Below are 19893 nucleotides of genomic sequence, written 5' to 3'. Positions count from 1 at the left end.
AGTTTCTTCTGATTTTCCCCTAGCTCTGACCAAATTTTAAAGTCACTTATTTTGCTGTTCTTCTCCCTTCCAGCACACTCACTTTTTTAGGGTCTAGATTACCAAAGTTGTGAAACTGGTCCTATATTTAGAATTATGATTTAAGCTGCTTTTATTATGTGCAATTGTTGTACACTGAGGAAGTACTAGTTTGTTTTTTTATAACACTTCAGCAGCATTATCTCTGAAGGGTATTAAAATATGCACTTGGCTACATTTATGATGTTTAATTGAACTTTTATTAGTTTTTTTTAATGTATCCTCATAAAGCACCATACCACAGTAAGAAATAATGTACAAGTGGTAGATTATGTAAATGAAGCAGAAAATGCTATAGTTTAGTATTTAGTTCATATAAAATATAAAAATTAGATGAAAAATGTGGTTTTGAATGCAGTTATAATTAAAATTGTATATTGGAATCTAAGCTACACCATACTCTGTAAGTACCAGCGGTTGCGCTGAGTTCCAAGGAGATTATGTTGCAGTAGATGCTGATAAATTACTGTACGAAGTAAGGCTTTTATTGATTCACTTTGTTTGATTCTCTTCCCTTTTTTTACTGCATGAGTTTACATTTTTGCAATTATCTGCTAAACTGGAATAAATTAAATTCAGAGAAGGCAGCAAAAGACAAAGGTGGCAGAGATGCGCTGTAATGGCATAGAGCTAAATAGGATGAGAGAAACAGATACACAGACAAGCATTTCACCTGGGTAATGGTAACACCACTCTTAGGAGCTCAACAGCCCAGAAATTCTGAAAGGCTGCTTCTGGAAGGGGAGTAATTACCATGCCCGCAGCCATCTCACCTCACGCTGGGATCCCGCGCAACACAACAAGCAATGGAAATGCTGTCTTTCCTGCTGGTTTTTGACAAGCTCCCAGAGAAAGTGGTGGCAAGGCGAGCGAGGGAAATTCTGGACAGTAGCGAATTGTTAGATAAATTTCATCCTGGATTCAGCCACAGCCATGCTACTGAGGCTGCCCTTGTCAAAGTCATAAATGGTTTGAATGCTGCTGCTGAAAAGGAAGCCTGGCCTTGTTTGTACTATCAGATCTAGCCACGGGGGGGGTTATTCTGTAAAAGGCTGGATTCTGTTGCAGTGCCTAGGTGACTGGCTAGTGTTGACTGAGAATGTGTTGAACTGGTTCCAGCAGTACTTGATTGCTTTCCCCAATCGACATAGTAGGGTAAATTCTCCTCGAGAGCAGGCAGTTTCACATAATGACACTTGATCCCAGGGAGAATTCACCAGCAACCTGACTTAGTTGGCACTGATGCTTTACGCTCTTTCTCTTGCCTTTCAGAGAGATATATGAGATGCATTAGAGCAGTGTATTAGAACTCCTTTTTGGCTTTGTTGAAGAGGACTATATTTCTAAAAGTACCAACAATCAGATATTCAGAAACAAAAGACTTTCTTGTGCAGTCAAGATTATTAATAGAGATAAAACACTTGTTTGTACCTGTTAATTTGAAGTCGGACTTCTTTTTAAATTTTTTTTTTAAAAAGAGGCCTGAATTCTGTTTGTAAATTTGGAGTGACAGTGCTGACACCAATAGATACATACAGTTGTAAATAACTTACTTAAGAGGAGAATCTGACTCAATTGTCTGAAAACCAGAAATCACTGAATAACTTTTCATGGGACTTCAGTTTACATTCACGACCAGTAAGCCTAACAAGGAGACTCCAGTGCTGCTTCTGTTACTCTCATCCACTCCAGTCCAACCAGCAGTCTGGTACCATTTTAATCCTGTAGAAATTTTCTCTATTCTCTGGCTTCTCAGGCTGTAGCAAGGCAGAGAGATTGCAAACCTTAGACCAAAGACCTGAAAAGGAGTTTAGCTACAGATCTTTCTGAATCTTGTCAGTGGGAAAACAGATTGGCTTCTCCTCAAGATGCCTCTCGTCAATAACATATAGTATCTGAAATTAGCATCCAGTGAGATTACCTGCAAATTCTCCAGTCTGAGATTATCACCAGTGTAACTAAATAGGCCAAGCTGCAGGGGAAATTTGGATGGACCTTCACATTTGTAACAGATATGGGTTCTTGGTCACTATAACTTAAGGGTCTGTAAAATCAGAATATGATTAATCTCTTGTGAACTTCATAGATACGAAATATGCAGTATGCAAAAGAGCTATCCTGAGTAATTAATTTATACATCAGCTTTCTCATGTGTCTTCATATGTCCATGAGCTGAGGTAACCTGCTATCTTCACGGAGCCTATAGAACAGGGGATTTTTTCTGTTTTTTTACTTCATGGCATAATAATTTAAACTAGTATACTGGATTTAAAAAGATAAATGATGTTCATGTGCAGTGGGAGCCTAAGCAAAACTGAATCTGAAACCTTTCTTTCTTATTAAAAAATCAGAAAATAATTAAATCCAAGCACATCCTTATTTTATTACTAAAATGATATAAGAAATGTATGCAATGTACATACATACATTAAATCTATAGGACATTTCAGCTTTCCATTTTCACCCAACATGCACATTAGTTATCTGAATAAGAAGTTTATTAACATGCAGTGATAAATTGAAGAATAGTATTTCATAGATGGCATAAAGAGATCAGAATTTGACTTGGCGCGTTTATTAACACTATTGAACAAGCTCTGTTTAAGAAACTAGAAGAAAACATACCCTATCCATTTTTTCCTAATTAATCTTAATTTCTGTTAGGCATCCCCTGATTTGTAAATCAATCTTGTATTTTTCCTATGGAAGTACCTAAACATTCACATTGAGAATATATATGCTTTGCTTTAAAATGGCCTTTTAATAGTTTCTTTTTTATATTAGACTTCCCAAAAAACAATTGGACTTAGTATAAACCCATGACTTCAGTTTTTGCACCTTGCATTATGGTTAACCACCCCATAGCAGGGCCCTCAAAGCAGGCTTCTTGGTTCAGTAGTGTGCATGCCTCTTGCTAACACCCTCGTTGCTAATCATAACTCAGGAGAATAAATCCTGCTACAAGCTGAAAAGCATTTTACAATTAACTTACTTACAAATAAGCCCATCACAATTACATTGTGTTGTTTCACTTTGTTTTTACAACCTCTTACCATGCTTCAAACAAGCAAATTAGACATACAGTGCTGGGTGATATATGGGAGGGAATGTTGCAAAGGTCATATTTTAATGACCTCAGTTTGAAAGGATCATGTAAACGTTCATCACTTTGATCATTTCAGAGAGATGAGACCACTGTTTTGTTGATTTGCTCTGCTTTGCTTTGCTTTTTGGCACTTCATAGTAAACCATCTTACCTAGGTCATTGCACAAGACAAAGAGAGATGGGACTTAACTTTTTTTTAAGAATTCTTTCAATGGTTCTGAAAACATAGTTATTTTTCTATATCAAGCTAACGCTCTTTCAATGTCTAATATTTCATAATTGACCCAGACCAAATCCAGATGGTTCGTATTATTAAGATAATGTTAGCATCTTGCTGGCCACAGGAAGTATTTGCAGCTGCAGTAGGTTATGAGATACTGGGACACAAACCTGTCTTTAGTCCCCTTTCTGACCTACTGGCTAGAGTAAGCTGGGGGGGGAATTCCATTCTGAGGGACAATAATATTTTAAAGAAAGTTGGCACAAAGAAACTGTTTTTCTTCATATCAACAAGCTTTTTAAGGCAGAGGTCATTCAAAATTAGCCAGATCTTGAATTTTATTTCCATCTAGTGATATTTAGCCTTCCTTCTCTTCAAAGTAAGGTTAACTAACCTTCCATGATGCAACTAAATGTCCTTGAAACTGTGTGCACATAAGTAGAAGGAAACGAACTAACTAAATGCACTGCCAAAAAGCCTTATGGTCTCAAGGAAATATATATGGCGGTCCTCTTCTGTCAAGGGGCTCTCCCTTGCTCCCACTGAGCTCAGTTATGGATCTGAGCATGGTCTTACTGCTATCAGCAAGAAGTTTTGACTCATCCATCCCACTGACTTCAGTTTTTAGATCTGTATTTTCTCTGACTTACACAAAACATTTTTTTAAACAAGTGTGCTGAGAAATCCCAATTTCAAAAAAACTACTTGGGATTGTGTACTGGTTTGGGCTGGGATAGAGTTAGTTTTCTTCATAGCTGCTTGTATGGTGCTGTGTTTGGGATTTGTGACCAAAACAGTATTGATGACACAGGGATGTTTTAGCTATTGCTGAGCAGTGCTCACACAGCCTCAAGGCCTTTTCTGCTTCTCGCCCCACCCCACCAGCGAGTAGGCTGGGGGTGCACAAGAAGCTGGGAGGGGACACGGCTGGGACAGCTGGCCCCAACTGACCAAAGGGATATCCCACACCATAGGACATCGTGCTCAGCAATAAAAGCTGGGGGAAGAAGGAGGAAGGGAGGACATTTGGAGTGATGGTGTTTGTCTTCCCAAGTCACTGTTAAGTATGATGAAGCGCTGCTTTCCTGGAGATGGCTGAACACCTGCCTGCCGATGGAAAGCAGTGAATGAATTCCTTATTCTGCTTTGCTTTACCTATTAGTCTGTCTTTATCTCAACCCCCAAGTTATATCACTTTTATCCTTCTGATTCTCTCCCCCATCCTGCTGAGGAGAGTGAGTGAGCGGCTGGGTGGGGCTGAGCTGCCTACTGGGGTTAACCTACAACAGATTGCTGAGTGGCAATAATACCATATCATTTACAACACCAAGCACTTAAAAGCATGAATGGTAAAAACATCAGAATTCATACTCTGACTACTCAGGAATATCTCATTTTCATTAGATAAGGGCAAAGGGATGACACTGTAATGAATACTAAGAAAACTGTTTTGCAAGGCAAAACTTCCTTCTCTGAGAGAGACAAAGATATGGGAGTAACCACAGTATGAGCTGAGAAGAACCAGGACATGTTCTAGCTGAGTAGAGAAAGAAAGCGGCCATGTCCTATGTATATGAGACTGGAAGAATCTGCAGGGTCAGGAAATGCGAAGACTTTTATGAGAGGCAACGACTGAAGATGCAAGGTTATGGCCTGAAACGACATGGCAAATGTAGTTTCTCCACAGTGACTGAGAAAGGTGCAACAGGGAGGGCTTGTGGGGGGAGCTGAAGAGATTTGCTTCAGCCATGAGGAGCTCACTGAGGTGGTGACCAGACATTGCCAAGGAGACATCAGTTTGTGTTTTCAGTTTGAATGGAAGTGGATAAGTCGGAATCAGAAACAGACTTGTGAATTTCAGCACAGAGACAGCAGTCGAATTTGTGCCCTGCAGTCAGTAGGTCAGGTAGGTTAAGGAAGGGATGGAGTCTCTGAGATCTGTTTGGAGAAATCAATGGAGAAATTGGCAGGAGCAACACCAGTGGAATTGTAGCAGGCGACCCAGCACCGAGTCGGAGATGAACTCCAGGCAGCAGAAGTAAACAGCGCTCTCAGCATGCTTACAGATAAGAGGGAGAAGGGGGATGAGATGGTAGTTGTGGAGGCAAGCAGGTTCGATGTGTGTTTTCAAAGTGGAGAGATTAAGCACACATTTGTTTTGAGAGGAGGGAGAAGCCAAGGCAAATGACAATGTACAGAGAAGAGTAGAAAAAGAGGTAAGCAAGCACCAGGGAGAGGAGGAGACAAAATAACTTGTTCTGCTTAACGCTTGCATCTGTTTTGCAGATCAAAACTGCACTAATTTGGGAAGCAGTTTATATAATCCATAAAACCACATTTTATTAGCTTTTTTTTGCTTTGAATCACTGACTTCTAAAGAATGAGAACAGCCATAAATGCTATTGTCTCCACAGGCAGCAATTTGGAAATAGAAGATGCATGGTTACATGATAAGTGTATTTTCTTCATAAAAAATGTTTGCAAATCAGGTTTAAAATAAGGGAAAAATAACTTGAAAATATTCTGCACTTCAGAAAATAATAAAATGTCTTCTTATTTTCCCCTGGTAGGCCACGCAATGCAGATTACTTTATGCAGGAAGCTAAACGGAAGAAGCATAAAGCAGATGCAATGGTGAGAACATTTCTTTCCAGTTATGTTGCTCCAAATTATTTTTGTAATGCAGTTTCTTCATCAGTGCAGTATTGCTGGGGTAATTATAAAATCTATTATAAGGATGGCTAGGCTTGTTAAATTAAGAAATGTTTATATAATCAAATGTTCATAGCCCAATAAACTATGACTTAACAAATAATGACTTACTGAGATAAAGGCCTGGATAAATAAAACTTTCCATTTATTCCTTTGCTTTAATTAGTCACTGTAGTAATGAAGGCTGCGTAAGGGATCCACATACCTATCTTCTCAGTTTAACTAGCTGGCTAGGTCCTATAACTGTATCCCCAAATTTGGTCTGGTGGCTGAGGTATTTGTACTTTATTTAAAGAGCTTTGGCTCTTCAGTGCCAAAAGAATCCTGGTTTCATGGCAGACCTCTCCTAACACAGTCAGAAGCTCACAAGGAATCTGTGTAACCCTGGAGAAACACCCTGCACACAAAGGGCTTGCAACAAACAGAATCTTAGCCCTGGCTGTGACCTGTCTAAAAATGTAGCTGGTGAGACCCTCTTGAAAAAGGGGAATATGAGGTTATGTGGAGCACTATAGAGATGCTTGTCTTTCCAAACAACTGGGTACAACAAAGTACGCAGTGCTCCAGGAGAGCTCCTCTTAGCCATCTCTCAGCTTTCTCCAAGGCTACGTTTGTCCAGCACTATGAATAAGCTAGCACAGCCTTAAAAACATCAGGCCTCTGGGATGGCAGATGCAATATATGGGGTGGGACCCTGCACTAATATGGCTGTCTTGCAGGCGGGAGTAGCTGCCGTCCTGCCTTGCTCTGTCAGACAGACACCTCGTTGTCACAGCAGCAGGAAAGAAGAAAGGTAGCTCAGAGCTGCTCTTTCTTCACCTCTTTTTCTCAGCTGTGCAGAATGTAAAAAGGCCAAGGAAGCAGAAGCAGGCCCTTAATTTAGGACACTAACACCGAGTTTTACACTTTCCCTGAGTTTATTAGCACAAATTTCCATGGTTTATTCAGTTCTGTATTACTCTAAAGTGAGTCTTAAATCAGAAATATTGTGGAGAAGTACAAATAGTGCATTTTAGTGTGTTGCTTTAAACAGAATGGAAAAAATCACTTAATATGCAAAGGAAATTCTTAGCCTGAAGAGAAATGTTTTTATGGTAGACTCCCAGAAACAGGAGGTGCAAGCATTATTCTCTGCTGTGCCACAAGTTTCCTGCATGAGAGTCGCTTAGGCACAGTTTCAATAGCTTCTCATCAGTGTTAGGTGATTGAAACATCCTTCACATTCAGCTTTGGTACACAGTGGACCAGCACCTTACTCACACCTTCTGAATCACTCTTTGCAGGTACTTCCTCTCCCCCGTGTAGGGATCCTGGAGGAATTGCCATATTGCCAAAGTGCCTTCAGGCACTTTGAATCACCTTGCTGGGCTCAATACCTCCTACTTGGGCACTGCAATACCTAACATAGGCACTTAGAGTGAGCAGCCTGAAAATTACTCTAAGTCTCCCTGCTCCTTAGTCCCCCATCTGTGAAATTGGGATAATAGCACTTCCACCCGCACAAGAGCGTCGGGGAGAGAAATATAATAAAAAGTTCGTGAAGTTCTCTGGTATGATCACAATGGGAGTCATATAAGAACCTAAAATAGATTGAAGCCAGTGTGCCATTCCAAAGTTACTATTTAAAATCTTTATCCCTTGGAAAAGAATAAGGTCCATTAACCTTTCACTGTGTGCATCAGATTTCAACCAAATGCATCCAGTCCATTAATGGGCTTTATGTACCGCAGGAGTTCTGACTGAAGAAAAGAGAAGTCAGGACAGAGAGGTATTAGTATGATTCATCTCTATCCACATCAAAAATGAAATTCTGAGAGCAGATAAGTGGTATGTAAGTGTACACATATGAACATTATGTGCACATTTGCATATACACCATTGTTGAGGACATACATGTACGTGTATTGTATAAGTACACAAATACACACACACAGATTCAAAGAACTACTGAAAACAGGCGAAGAAATGGGGCAAGGAAGAAGGATGGCAGGAGAAGCTGAGGGAACAGAGCAGTCCCTGAAAGAGGAGGAGGATATAGAAAGCAAATTCCTGACAAGAGGAGTGTGGGAAAGCAGTGCTGAAAATGGTAGGGATAAAGAAGACATGAGAACAGAGATGAGCCTTTCAATCAGAGAGTTAGTAGTCAAAGTATTATTTCTGATTCTCTTAGTTCACGATAATCATTACCTTTCTTTGTTGAGTAATGAAAAACTACATTTGCAAACATATGTGAAACCCTTTTTAATGAAAGCTGGAACAGAAGGCCTGATGAGTTTGTGGAATTTCCAGCACTGGAAGAGCTTTGACAAAGATCTGTCAGGAATGTCCTAGGCAGAGTTGATCCTTCTTTGGACACAAGAGTGTGGACCAAATAACATTTTGTAGCCTTTTTCAGCTCTACTTTCTGTATCTTATGATTTTCACTGATGCACAGGGTTTGATGGGTTTTAGCTTTCTCACAGGAAAATTTGTGAATCTGAAGATATACCAACTTGCATCAAGTTTACAATCGATGTTGAGAAAATCCCATCAAATGTAACCATATCTTGATGATTACACTATTTCTCTGTGTCCTTATTTTTTCCCTCTAGGTGGAAAAGTTTGGAAAGGCACTGAATTATGCAGAAGCAGCACTATCGTTTATTGAGTGTGGAAATGCAATGGAACAAGGCCCAATGGAATCTAAATCCCCTTATACAATGTATTCAGAAACAGTTGAACTCATCAGGTAGGAAGGGAGGAGATGACCTCAGGGGTTACTCTGTTTGTGCAAACATGCTCATCTACATTATCACATAAATCCCTAGATACAATAAAAGGGGAGAACTGAGGTCCTCCCAAGTGCCTGGTCAGTCGTATGTAATACGTATCTATTATCTGTGATTTCTATGGAAATTAAATTAGGAAACTGTGTAGAATGCAAAAAAAAAAAAAAAACAAACACAAAAAAAAAACCACGAAAGCTTTTCATATTACTTGAGTTGCAAATGACTTGAAGAGTTTCATGGTATAAGTCCCGTGCTACTCAAAAGGGAAAAATAATAATACATAATACCAAAAGACTCTCATGGAGTGCTAGTTTGCAAAATGTTGCAACATGTTTAAGACTGCAGTTTAATGGTTACCTGAAAGAAGATGTGAACAGTGATAGAAAAATGGACACTCAAGGTCCATTTGGTGTGTATGCTCCTACTGTAGCCAGCGGAAAAGCAGTCCAGCTCACACTAAAGCAGACCCCTACATTTAGTCACCTTCATGGCTCTCCAAACAGGACAGTCTAGAATTCAGTCCCACCCTCAGTCCCTATGAAGAAAGTTTGTCTCTTCAGTCCTTTCCTCCTTTATAGTTGGTACTAAAAGTTAACATTATTGACAGTGTCTGTAGAGAACACAAAGGTCAAAATCAGCCCAGCAGCTGAGCGACTCCGCAAGAGAGCAACCCCAGCCACACTAGCAGAGAAAACTGCAGTCAGTGACCATGGCATCATTCCTCAGGACAGTCAACCACACAGCTCTTGTCAGGACTAAGTTCATAGGAAGTAAAACATTTTAATTTTTAATCATATTCATAATGGAGCAAAGCTTCTAAAGCAATTGCATTCTTTCGGACTTAGTGTTGATGCATTTTCTCGCATGTTAACAATTCCATTGGCATTTTATTCCACTTAGGGCTGTCTTCTATGCATTTCAGTGGATTGAGGCCAGCTTTCTAACTGGAAGGTTATTAAACAAAATCAAATATTTTTTTCAGTAATAGTACATCCCATCTCTGCAATTCTTCCCTTCTTTTTTTCAAAAGCCAGAAAGCTTGCTCTTTGTCTGCCCTGTCTTTTCTCATGATAGTAAATATATGGTCCTAACTCTGGAAATGAATTTTGCTTGCAGATCCCTAGCTTTCAATAATGTGTGTAGCTGTGGTTGTGTTGTAGTGTGAATTGCTGTTGATCTCACTTGCTGCAGCTCAGAAAAATAAGTGGTTTACTAGGCATGCCTGTTGAAACAAAACGTTCATACCGAATCTTTGCACAGGTATCAGGATTAAAGTTTGAACGCAAAGATAAAAAAAAGCACAAGCAGCTAATTATGGGGAACAGGTATTTTTCTGGAAGTGAGCCCAGAGGTGCTGTGTGTTGTCCTAACCTCGTCCATTGTTCAGGTATTCAGCTGGAAGCTGAGATTTCCAGAAACTAATTTGTGATTGCATAGCACATACGCTCTTGAAACAGCAGTGCTACCTCTGTGGATGTTTAATATTTATAGAATTTGAATGTAATGTCATACGAGCAAAAATAGCTCTGAGCCACATATTCCCCCCTCTGCTGTGCTCTGCTTGGAGGAGCAGATCTGGGTAGACACGCTCAGAACTGGCAGGGTGAGGGCAGCACCAGCTTCAAGGCAGGCTGTCTGCCTTCAAACGCTGTGAAAATCTTTCTGCATGACCTCTGTGTAACTGGGTCTCCACAGCAGCGGAGGTTATTTTGGTAGGACAGCATCACCTCGCCAGCTCGGCTCCCCTCTGGACTGACGGCTGTTCAAGAGAGTTACCGCTGTTTACAGAGTGCAGGGAGGCAGTGCTAATGGCAAAATAGCTCTGAAACACAACCAGAAAAAGCACGCGTATGTCTGGTAACTTAAGCAAATAAGTATAAGGGAGCAGATCGAATGACATCGGCCAGCTTAGCTCTCTGATCAGTAATATAAAGCTGTCGCAGTTAACTCACATTGGCTTCTTTCCTTTTGCTTAAGGTACGCAGTGCGACTAAAAACCCACTCAGGCCCCAACGCCACGCCAGAAGACAAACAGCTGGCAGCATTATGGTTAGTAGATCAAGATTTCCTCAAAAGGCTTCTTTTCTGCAGTGAGCCAGTTCTTGAAAAATCAGATGCTGGACGCAGCCAGATAGGATTATGTTGTCTACTGAAATTAAGAGAATACTTTCTGCTCCGGGAAGGTCCAGCCCTTGTATCACTGTACCAGGTCTGCGTTCTGTCTCTGTAAATAAGCGATTCATACTTATTGACTGTGACAGGTCAGCTATGGTACGTCAGGGTAATTAATTTTTAAATGCCTGATGGTTTGTTGTTTTTATGAGTGATGTACTTTCGTACCAATAGCTCGGTAATTTCTTTTGTGGCTGACATTTTAGGCTCAATAATCATAAATTATATTTACATTATATGAAGGGAGATACAGTGATGGTGATAATTAAGCCTCTTGGATTACCTTCTAAATTGAGATTTCTAGATATATATGCACGGACCTTAGATTCTATAGGATGGTTGCTAGTAAAATACTAAAATGGTATTAAAATCAAATTTTAATTTAATATCTATGTAGTAATACATAAAATACCTATTACATGGTTACTGATTCTCAGTAAGTGGACATTTACAATCAGCAAGTGTGTTTTTAACATCTATTAACCATCTGTTAAAAATCCAAATTAAATGCATCTTTAGCCTCCATAAATAAGGAGTCCTAATTAATCATTCGTATAAAAAAGAACGAAATATTCCGAGGTGCGATTTTTTTTTTTTAAATGCCCTTTCTTTGTCACCGGTTTGCCGTGCCATCGGGAGGAGCACGGAATGCATTCACGGCAATTGCTTTAAAAGCGCTTAGGTGGGAAAACGACTAAAGAACGGTTAAAAAAAAAAAAAATAAAATAAAGCCATATTACGAAGGGTTGCTCAGAACTGCCGGAGCGCTTCGGTGTGCGCAGAACCGCATCCAAATCGAGGGACCCGCTGCATCTGTTTCAGCGGAAAGGTCAGCTGGAGGGAAAGCAGCCGGTGCCTTCTCTGGGCGATGAATAGCCATCCTAACTCACCGGCTGCCAGCCAGCAGATGAGCTGACACCATTTGCATATGCGCTGTACCTGTGAAGGTGACAGAGTGAGAGTTATGGTGACTGCGAGGCCACCGCATCCCCTGGCAGCTCCCCGCGCCCGCCGGGCAGGCTGCCAGGCAGCCGGCTGCGCTTCTCCTAAGGAGAGACTGTCCTCCAGCGGCCACAAGCAGAAATTCACCTTCTGCCTTCAGGACAGGAGGCGAACAGGCTGAGACACAGGCTGAGGGATTTTGTTTTTTCAAAAGCAATTTCCTAATTCGAGGCGTTTGCCGAGGTTTGGGCAGCTCCTGGGCGCGGGGAGATGGGGAGCGCTCTGCTCTCCCAAACTCAAGGCACCTTCTGGTGCTTCAGGTTGGCTCCGAGGCTAAATACTGCTTTTAAAAATAAGGCCTCTCCTGCCAAAGGAAAAGCAAAACACACCGGATTTTTGCTTCGAAAGCTGTGTTACCGAGGGGCAATCCCACACTTGCCGATCAAAAAGCTTGCTGGGAAGAGGTGGTGGTGATTCTTGATTTGGAAAACAGATCAGTGCACCTAAAGCCAACAGCGAAGAAAAGAGTTTGCATGTCCTGAATGCTGATTATCAGTTATTGTGATGTATAATTATAGCTAATAGCTATTGCTCTCATTTAATTACATAGCATTAAAGGTGTGCAGCTCTCTGCAGACTAACGAGGAGCACGGGGTCAGACATTTCCAGTAGAGCACGTTGAGTTTTTCAGCCCACTGTTGGTTTCCTCGGGGAACAAATCAGGCAGGTGGCCTAGGAATAGCCTCCAAGCTCCAACACAATCTCCGTTCTGGTTCCCCACAGAGGAGTTTGGCCAGTGAAACCTGGGCAGGTCCAAGGTTTCCCTGTTTCCCAGCTATCTCCAGCTGCTGGAAGAGACTACCAGGTAGACACAAAATACACCCAGGATGACTCTAGTTCGTTATACAGGCTCCAGGCTGTTGTAATAAAGTCCCAGGATAAGGTACCCCAAGAGTTTGCCTTTGCATTTACAACATGAAATACACAAAAATGCCTATGGTGGGTTCCAGGCCTGGAATGACCTTTTCACGGGAGAGGCCTTTGGTCAAGTGTGCAGACTTCAAGTCAGAGTCAAGGACTGGGAACCCAACCCTGCAAACTCTTCCGAGTATGGTTTGTTTACTACCTCGCCGGTAGCATTTGTCAGTGTGACCTGTCCTGGCTATAACACCTAGCCTTGCTCATGAATCCATGGCAAAGTGAGAAGTACTGTAAACAAATGGTGATAATAACAGTAAGCAAGGTGCTGTCTGCCTTCCACGGCATGTTAATTCGAGAATTTAAGATAATTAATTGGGATTACTGTTCAGGGGGCACGCTTTACCTTCTGCTCTCCCTTTTGTTCTAGTTACCGCTGCCTGGCCCTTCTGTACTGGAGGATGTTTCGACTCAAGAGAGACCACGCGGTCAAGTATTCGAAAGCGCTTATTGAGTATTTCAAGGTGCATTCTTTATGACATGTTTTTAGATCAGTGTGTCATGATAGGAAATACGGCATCTTACTAAAACAGTATCTGTGCTGGGCTTAGTTCTTCCCCTGTGAAGTCAGTAGTTTTACCATAGACTCCCATGGCAACACCTGATCTCTAGTCAGTTCTAGAGTTGAGTCAGTACTCTCTTCACAAGCGCCCCTCTTTGCAAAATACACACTGTGTCCCTTCATGAAGGATGAGAAATTTATTGTACTAACAAACAGGTATTTTCAGATTATTTTTGGTCAATTGTCTAGTGCTATGCAGCTCTGTTGTGAATAGGTTTTGCAGATTTTGCTCTAAGAATCCCCTCCAGGATTACACTTCCCACTAGACTACCTGTGAGTTGACGACTTTGATCTAGGTCAGTCCTCAGCTGCAGGGCTTCCACTTAGCAGCATCGATAGGAGGACAGTGCAGTGGGACATGTTCTTACCCAAGGAACTGGCAAACAGCCCAAGCTGACTTCAGTGGGAGTTGTACAAAAGCATCAGAGGGCAACCAAACCGCCTGCCATGTACTTGACACGGCACTGCTGGCTTCCCCTTCCTGCTTTGCTTTGCCTGCTACTGCTTCTGTTTTCCACTCTCTGCCAGGTCCAAACCCTGGTTACTTTGAGTAAGACAGGAAGTCATTCAAAGCATTTTAATATATTTTATTTGACAGGCAACCTTTCTCTGGGAAGTATCTCAGGAATAAAACCTTTCAGGTGGAGCTCACCTATCGGTCAGCCCATCCAGCATTTCATCTCCAAACACAAAGCTAGCCTTTATCTTTCTAATTAAAAAAATAATAAGTACATATGTACAAGCTTTACAAAGTACAAGCTTTAAGACGAACCCTTTCGGGGGACCTGCACAGCCATTTGTCGTTGAACAGAGGGCTCATCTGTTGGGGGTTTTTTTGCAGAGGGAGGTACCTTGAAATGAAAAACATCCATCCTTTGACATTTTGTTAATAAAAAAATTCAAATACAAGCACGAATGCTCATGACCAGATTCTGAACACATGAAGACAGTGAAGGAAATTGACAGATCCGTTATTGTCAAACTGAAATTGAAGTCACTGTAATTGCTTCTAAAAATTTAGCAATATATAATTCAACACGTTATGTTTCTCTAACAATGACTTGATTTGAGGGGAAAGAAATATGTGCCTATTACAGCACTTTATTTTTCCTTACCAGTTCAGAGAATACCTGCATTAAGAACAGGATGGTCAGGCTCTCAACCATGAAAAATGTGTCCTACTAGCAGACGGAAACTGTTTCACAGCAAACACAAAATGGACTTATACTCTGCTATAGCCAAGATGAGCTTGTTTTTTGCAGAGCTCCTGCTGATATAATGATAGCGTAGTTTCACATTAGAAAGTTTTCTCACCTTTGAAAGTAAAAATGGAAAAAAAATCCATTTGCTATAATTTTCAGTGGAAAACAAGCCAATTCTCCACTCATTTCATATTTGGTATCTAAAAGCTTTCATAACCAAGTGACATGAAATGCTGACTGCATTAAGAACTTCCACATATATTATCAAAGAAAGATTTTAAACCTTGTCACACACATTTGCAGGGAAAATAAGAAACACTTTTCTTTCAGAAAAGAAAAAATGATTATTTAAATCTCCTTTTAAGTATTTTATTTCCATTATAAAAAAAATTAATGCAGCAGAGAATTAAAAAGAAGTCACAGATATTCAGGGGCCAGCCACATTTGAGAGCATAAAGAACCCAGGAGAATGGGTAGCAGTAAGCAAAGTGGGGTAAGAGATGGTCCCTTACAATATTACACTCTTTAGAATCCTTAACCCCACCTTTCTGGTGCAGAACTGAGAGGAGGCTGGAGTAATATACCTAAAACATGAGAAAAAAGGTGTGGGAAGTTGTACAGTAAGGCAGAGGCTGGTTACATCTACAGCGGAAGTATCCTTGACTCCACTTCAATTTTCGTATTTTCCTGCCTCCAACTCTGTAAGTAAATAACGTACTCAGTTTCCATTTCACTAGAACGATGAAGGCCAGTAGTGCTGAGACAGATCAGAAAAGAAAAGGAAAAAAAAAAAAGAAACTATTCTGTTAAGAGGAGCAAATGCTGGCGATTCCCAGGTTGGTTCTACTTAGGATGGTAAATGAGAACTTCTCATTTTTTTCCTTTCACACCTTAGCCCTTCCTGCCAAAAAAACCCAAAACCCATCGAAGGAAGAACCCCCTGTGGGACACTCCAAAGCTTATTTTTCATACCACTTCCCTGGGATGTAGAAGGCCCGGTGTCAAAATGCAGGAAGAATACCAGGGCACACACAGCACTGATGTGATCACTGCCAAAATACAGCCAGTGTTGGTGTGCACATGAAAGATGTGCGAACACAAGAAGCAGTTCAGAGGACACGTCAAAACTGAGAAAAACTTTTGGGAGAGAGGCTCAGGAGATGTATCCAGCTTACTGCAGAACAGGTTAAGAGAGGATGTGATCATTGTGTATGTGGAAACAGAGCTGGTAGTACCAGCTGACATGCAGTTTTGCTGGCACTGGACCAACAAAATCCAAAAGCTAGCACTGAAGTTAAGAAAATTCAGTCTTGAAACCCTGAAACAGAATCTGTTTTCCTAACTGTGAGGCCTGCTAAACATTAGACACAGGACGCAGGAGAACAAGGAGGATAAATAGTGTCAGGATTTCTATATTATAGAAATAATACAGCTATAGCTGTATTATTAATTATTACATTATTACATTATTACATTAATTATTATATTATTATAGCTATATTATTAATTATCAAAGAATATAGCTGCAGCTATATTATTTGACACATAGCTATATTACTAGCTATCTTTTTAAAAATAAAATAAAATAAAATAAATCTAAAAAGTAATTTAGCTTCTGGTAAAAGTTCCATGATTGGTGGAAAAGGGAAATTGCAGACCAAGGGGATTACTCCTGGCCTTGAAATCCATGAAGCTCTGAAGCCCCTTGTTTATCATTTTTCCTTCCTAAGCCATGGGAGACCAAGCGTGTTTGTACTGCTGTTAACACTTGTAACTCCTGCAGCTTGCGACACCTGCAGCCCTGCATTTAAACAATGTCCGTAAACAGATCTCGAGCTGCAGGACTTCACTTGGTCTCCCATGGTTGTCAAGAAGGGAGGGTTGTTCCCCAGCACACAACTATCTGGATGTATGGTTTCAGGGGAGGGTGTGAGGAGGTCACTTCCCTCTGAAGAATTAGAAACCGGCCATTGCTGAAGATGAGGCTGTGGATGGGACGGACCAGAAAAGTTTTGTTTCTTAGACGTCTGTTTTTCACATCCTTCTTTCTCACAGGCCCAGGATTAAATCAGTCACAGCATTTGGGAGAGGGGAGTTTTTCCCCAGGTCAAACAGGCAGGAACCTGCCAGTAAATTCCCACCAGTTTTTGTAGATTAACTAGTAGAATCATGTTAGCTATTCCGTTTCCATTATTGTGGACACCTGAATTTCTTACAATTTGCTCTGTAAACGTAGTGCTTGTACAGGGTAGCCTCTCCTCAAGCAATGAAATTCTTTAGCCTAAGCACAGTATACCAGTGAGAGTCTTAATGACTGCAGGTATACAAGAGATCATATGATCTAATGTTCCTTTCTGGGGGGGGCTGGCTAACCCTTCAGCTCGAAGAACCACCACTCTACAAGGGCAGTCTCTCTGGCCCTGTGAATGCTGCCATATTCAGACCAAGGGGAAGAGCCCCAGGAGGAGTAATCACGAGAGAGATTCTTGAGCCTGGTGGTTAAAACACCCACCCAAGCTGAGGGAGCCTCAGATTCACATCCCTGTGGTCAGCCAGGCTGAGCAGACTTGCACAGTCTCGCAGGTCCTAGGAGAATTACATTTGTCTTTGGGGGCAGGAGAGTGGGAGGAAATCCTTCTAGTTTTTCTCTATCACAAGAAATTCCATGTTAAACCTCACAAAGAGTCTTGGCGGCACTTTCTTCTGAACTCCCAGGAATTGTGTGAAAAGTTTCAGTTTCAACTAACCTGTTTTCCTAGTTAGCCCCCATCTCAGGGTGTTTAATAGACTGTGATTTGAGTCTGTGCTGCAGCACTGCTTCATCGCAACACCAGGCTAGGCTGAGTGGGCTTATTGCATCATGAGACTTGAATACCTTCTATCTGCACGATTTTTTCTTTACATTTCTTTACTTTTTTACTGTTTAATGTTCTTCGTTTCATAGTCTTATATAAATTATATGCATTGTGAATTATGTTTTCCTTTACAGAATACATCAAAAGCTGCCCAGAACCCATCTCCTTGGGGTGCCAGTGGAAAGTAAGTTCACAGGTCACACAGAAACCTACATCAGAGTGGCAGTCGGAAATTATATTTTCTTACCTGCAGTATGTTCTGATACTCCCAAATTTTTAATCCCAACGCCCTTTTAAATAACTGTATCAACATCTGTTTCCAGGAGCACAGGAACTCCATCACCCATGTCCCCTAGCCCTTCTCCAGTCAGCTCTGTAGGATCCCAGGGGAGCACAGGGGCCCCTTCCCCATCTCCTATCATCAGCATCCCGCAGCGCATTCATCAGATGGCCGCCAACCACGTCAGCATCACCAACAGCATCCTGCACAGCTATGACTACTGGGAGATGGCTGACAACCTGGCCAAGGAAAACAGAGGTGAGTGAGTCAAGGCACTGAACTATTCTAGAAGCTGTCACATGATTTGGATCAGGAAAATAACTATTTTGATAGGAATCCCATCTGCAAAGCAGGACTGCAGAGGTGATTCTTTCTTCAGCCTGCTCCTAGTCTGTTCCAAAACAGCCCAAAAAAGTGATTTTGACAGCTGTCTTGCTCAGAGGCATCTAGTTTTTTTCTTTATTTGGCCGGTGAGGACTGGTGACAGACAGGTCACAGACGTAGCTGTGGGTAGCATTCACTGCCATCTGTGTCATTCTGCAGAGAAAGGTTTGTGGGAGGCAAGGCAGCTTCCTGCCCCCCAAAGTCGTGGAGCTGGATGGGATGTATTTAGCCAGACCACGTCAAAAAGCAGGAGCATGCTTCCTTTCTGCAGAAGGAATGAACAGCCCCTAGCCCTCCCCCATCTGAGCAGACACAGATGGGGATGAGGTGCCTTGCTCCCGCTTCAGAGCAAACTTCTGTCAGCTGAACTGGTTTCCATGAGCAAGTGCCTCAGCATCTGACTTGATCATACAGCATTCCTTGGTTTTCAGGCTAATTTATGTATTTAAGGCAGGGGCACAGGCAGGATTCAAATCAAAATGAGGACACCTAAGTGTAGGTGTGTATATATGAGTTGGGGGGCTAATGTCCCATAGCAGTTGATGGAGCTTTGTTCAATACAAACAGCAAAGTTCAGAGAGCTGTTCAGCTCACCCTGAAAGGGAGACAGGGGTACAATTCAGTTGCCTAACCATAGCTGCAAAAGCCCATTTGAGGTATCCTTACCTACACTGCCGCTCCAGAATTCTCCTGTATGGCCTGTGTTAGATCTACCAGTCCAGGCTATATGTATCAACTGCCTGAGAGCATCCCAAATGGGCACTACATGCCTCTAAGTAGGCATCTGAATTAAGTTCCTAGTGGCTAGTTAGCCAAATTACTCTTTAGGCTGCGATGACCATGTTGGACAGGCCTCTATTTGTCTGTCATGGTAGCTTAGACATCTAGCATATGTATAGATAGACACTTGTGTGTAGACTTTTTGATTTAGTTGTCCTTAATCTCAAAATAAATCTTGTCCAGCATCTGTTTGCTTTATCAAGACTCAATGGAAATTAATGAAAAGCAAAGCCGAAGAACTCACTGTTTTGTTCTTTAAAAAGAAAATTGTTGTGCATCAGCCTGTAACATCATGAACCACAGGGCTTTAAAATTAATCTCACCAGCACTAAACTTTCATTCCCATGAAATGTTCAGCTTGACTCAATTTGCAAGAGAATAAAATCTATTAAGGGGTGACAAGTAGCAAATACAGCTTCGCTTTTCTGATGCTGAATCTTTTTTTCCCTGTAGATTTTTTTAACGACTTGGATGCATTGATGGGACCTATCACCTTGCACAGCAGTATGGAGCATTTAGTTCAGTACACTCAACAAGGACTTCACTGGGTGCGGAATAGCGCTCACTTGTCATAATGACTGTGTGCCATTCACATGGACAGTATAACTTTCATGGATAATTCAGTTATTCTGGACACTGTGCTACAGAAATAGTCAACCACAGCATTGATCCAAACAAAGGTGAATATTTCTTCAATGTTGAGCAAATTTTTTCTGAGTGTAGACATGTACGTGTGCATATGTACAATATACAATGATGTCTCTTCAGAATGAATTGTTCTGTACCACTCTCCAAACATTCTCATACACTAGAATTACTAGAAAGAACTGATCTTAATGCACAAAACATACCCT

General features: G+C 41.3%; 1 protein-coding gene across 1 annotated transcript in view; it reads left to right on the top strand.

The window, feature by feature from the left end:
• Positions 1-19614, top strand: part of AFF3 (ALF transcription elongation factor 3) — a 278863-nt gene extending 259249 nt beyond the window's left edge. Inside the window, exons 15-21 of the mRNA XM_075495743.1 lie at positions 5975-6038; positions 8708-8844; positions 10862-10933; positions 13347-13440; positions 17730-17779; positions 17919-18133; positions 19493-19614. Coding sequence (XP_075351858.1) covers positions 5975-6038; positions 8708-8844; positions 10862-10933; positions 13347-13440; positions 17730-17779; positions 17919-18133; positions 19493-19614 — 754 coding nt within the window. The remainder of the gene's footprint in view (positions 1-5974; positions 6039-8707; positions 8845-10861; positions 10934-13346; positions 13441-17729; positions 17780-17918; positions 18134-19492) is intronic.
• The last annotated feature ends 279 nt before the right edge of the window (positions 19615-19893 follow it).

Source organism: Mycteria americana, chromosome 1 (genome assembly GCF_035582795.1).
Source record: "Mycteria americana isolate JAX WOST 10 ecotype Jacksonville Zoo and Gardens chromosome 1, USCA_MyAme_1.0, whole genome shotgun sequence".
NCBI lineage: Eukaryota > Metazoa > Chordata > Aves > Ciconiiformes > Ciconiidae > Mycteria > Mycteria americana.
The sequence above is the reverse complement of the archived record's forward strand: the minus strand, read 5'-3'. Positions and strand labels throughout refer to the sequence as shown.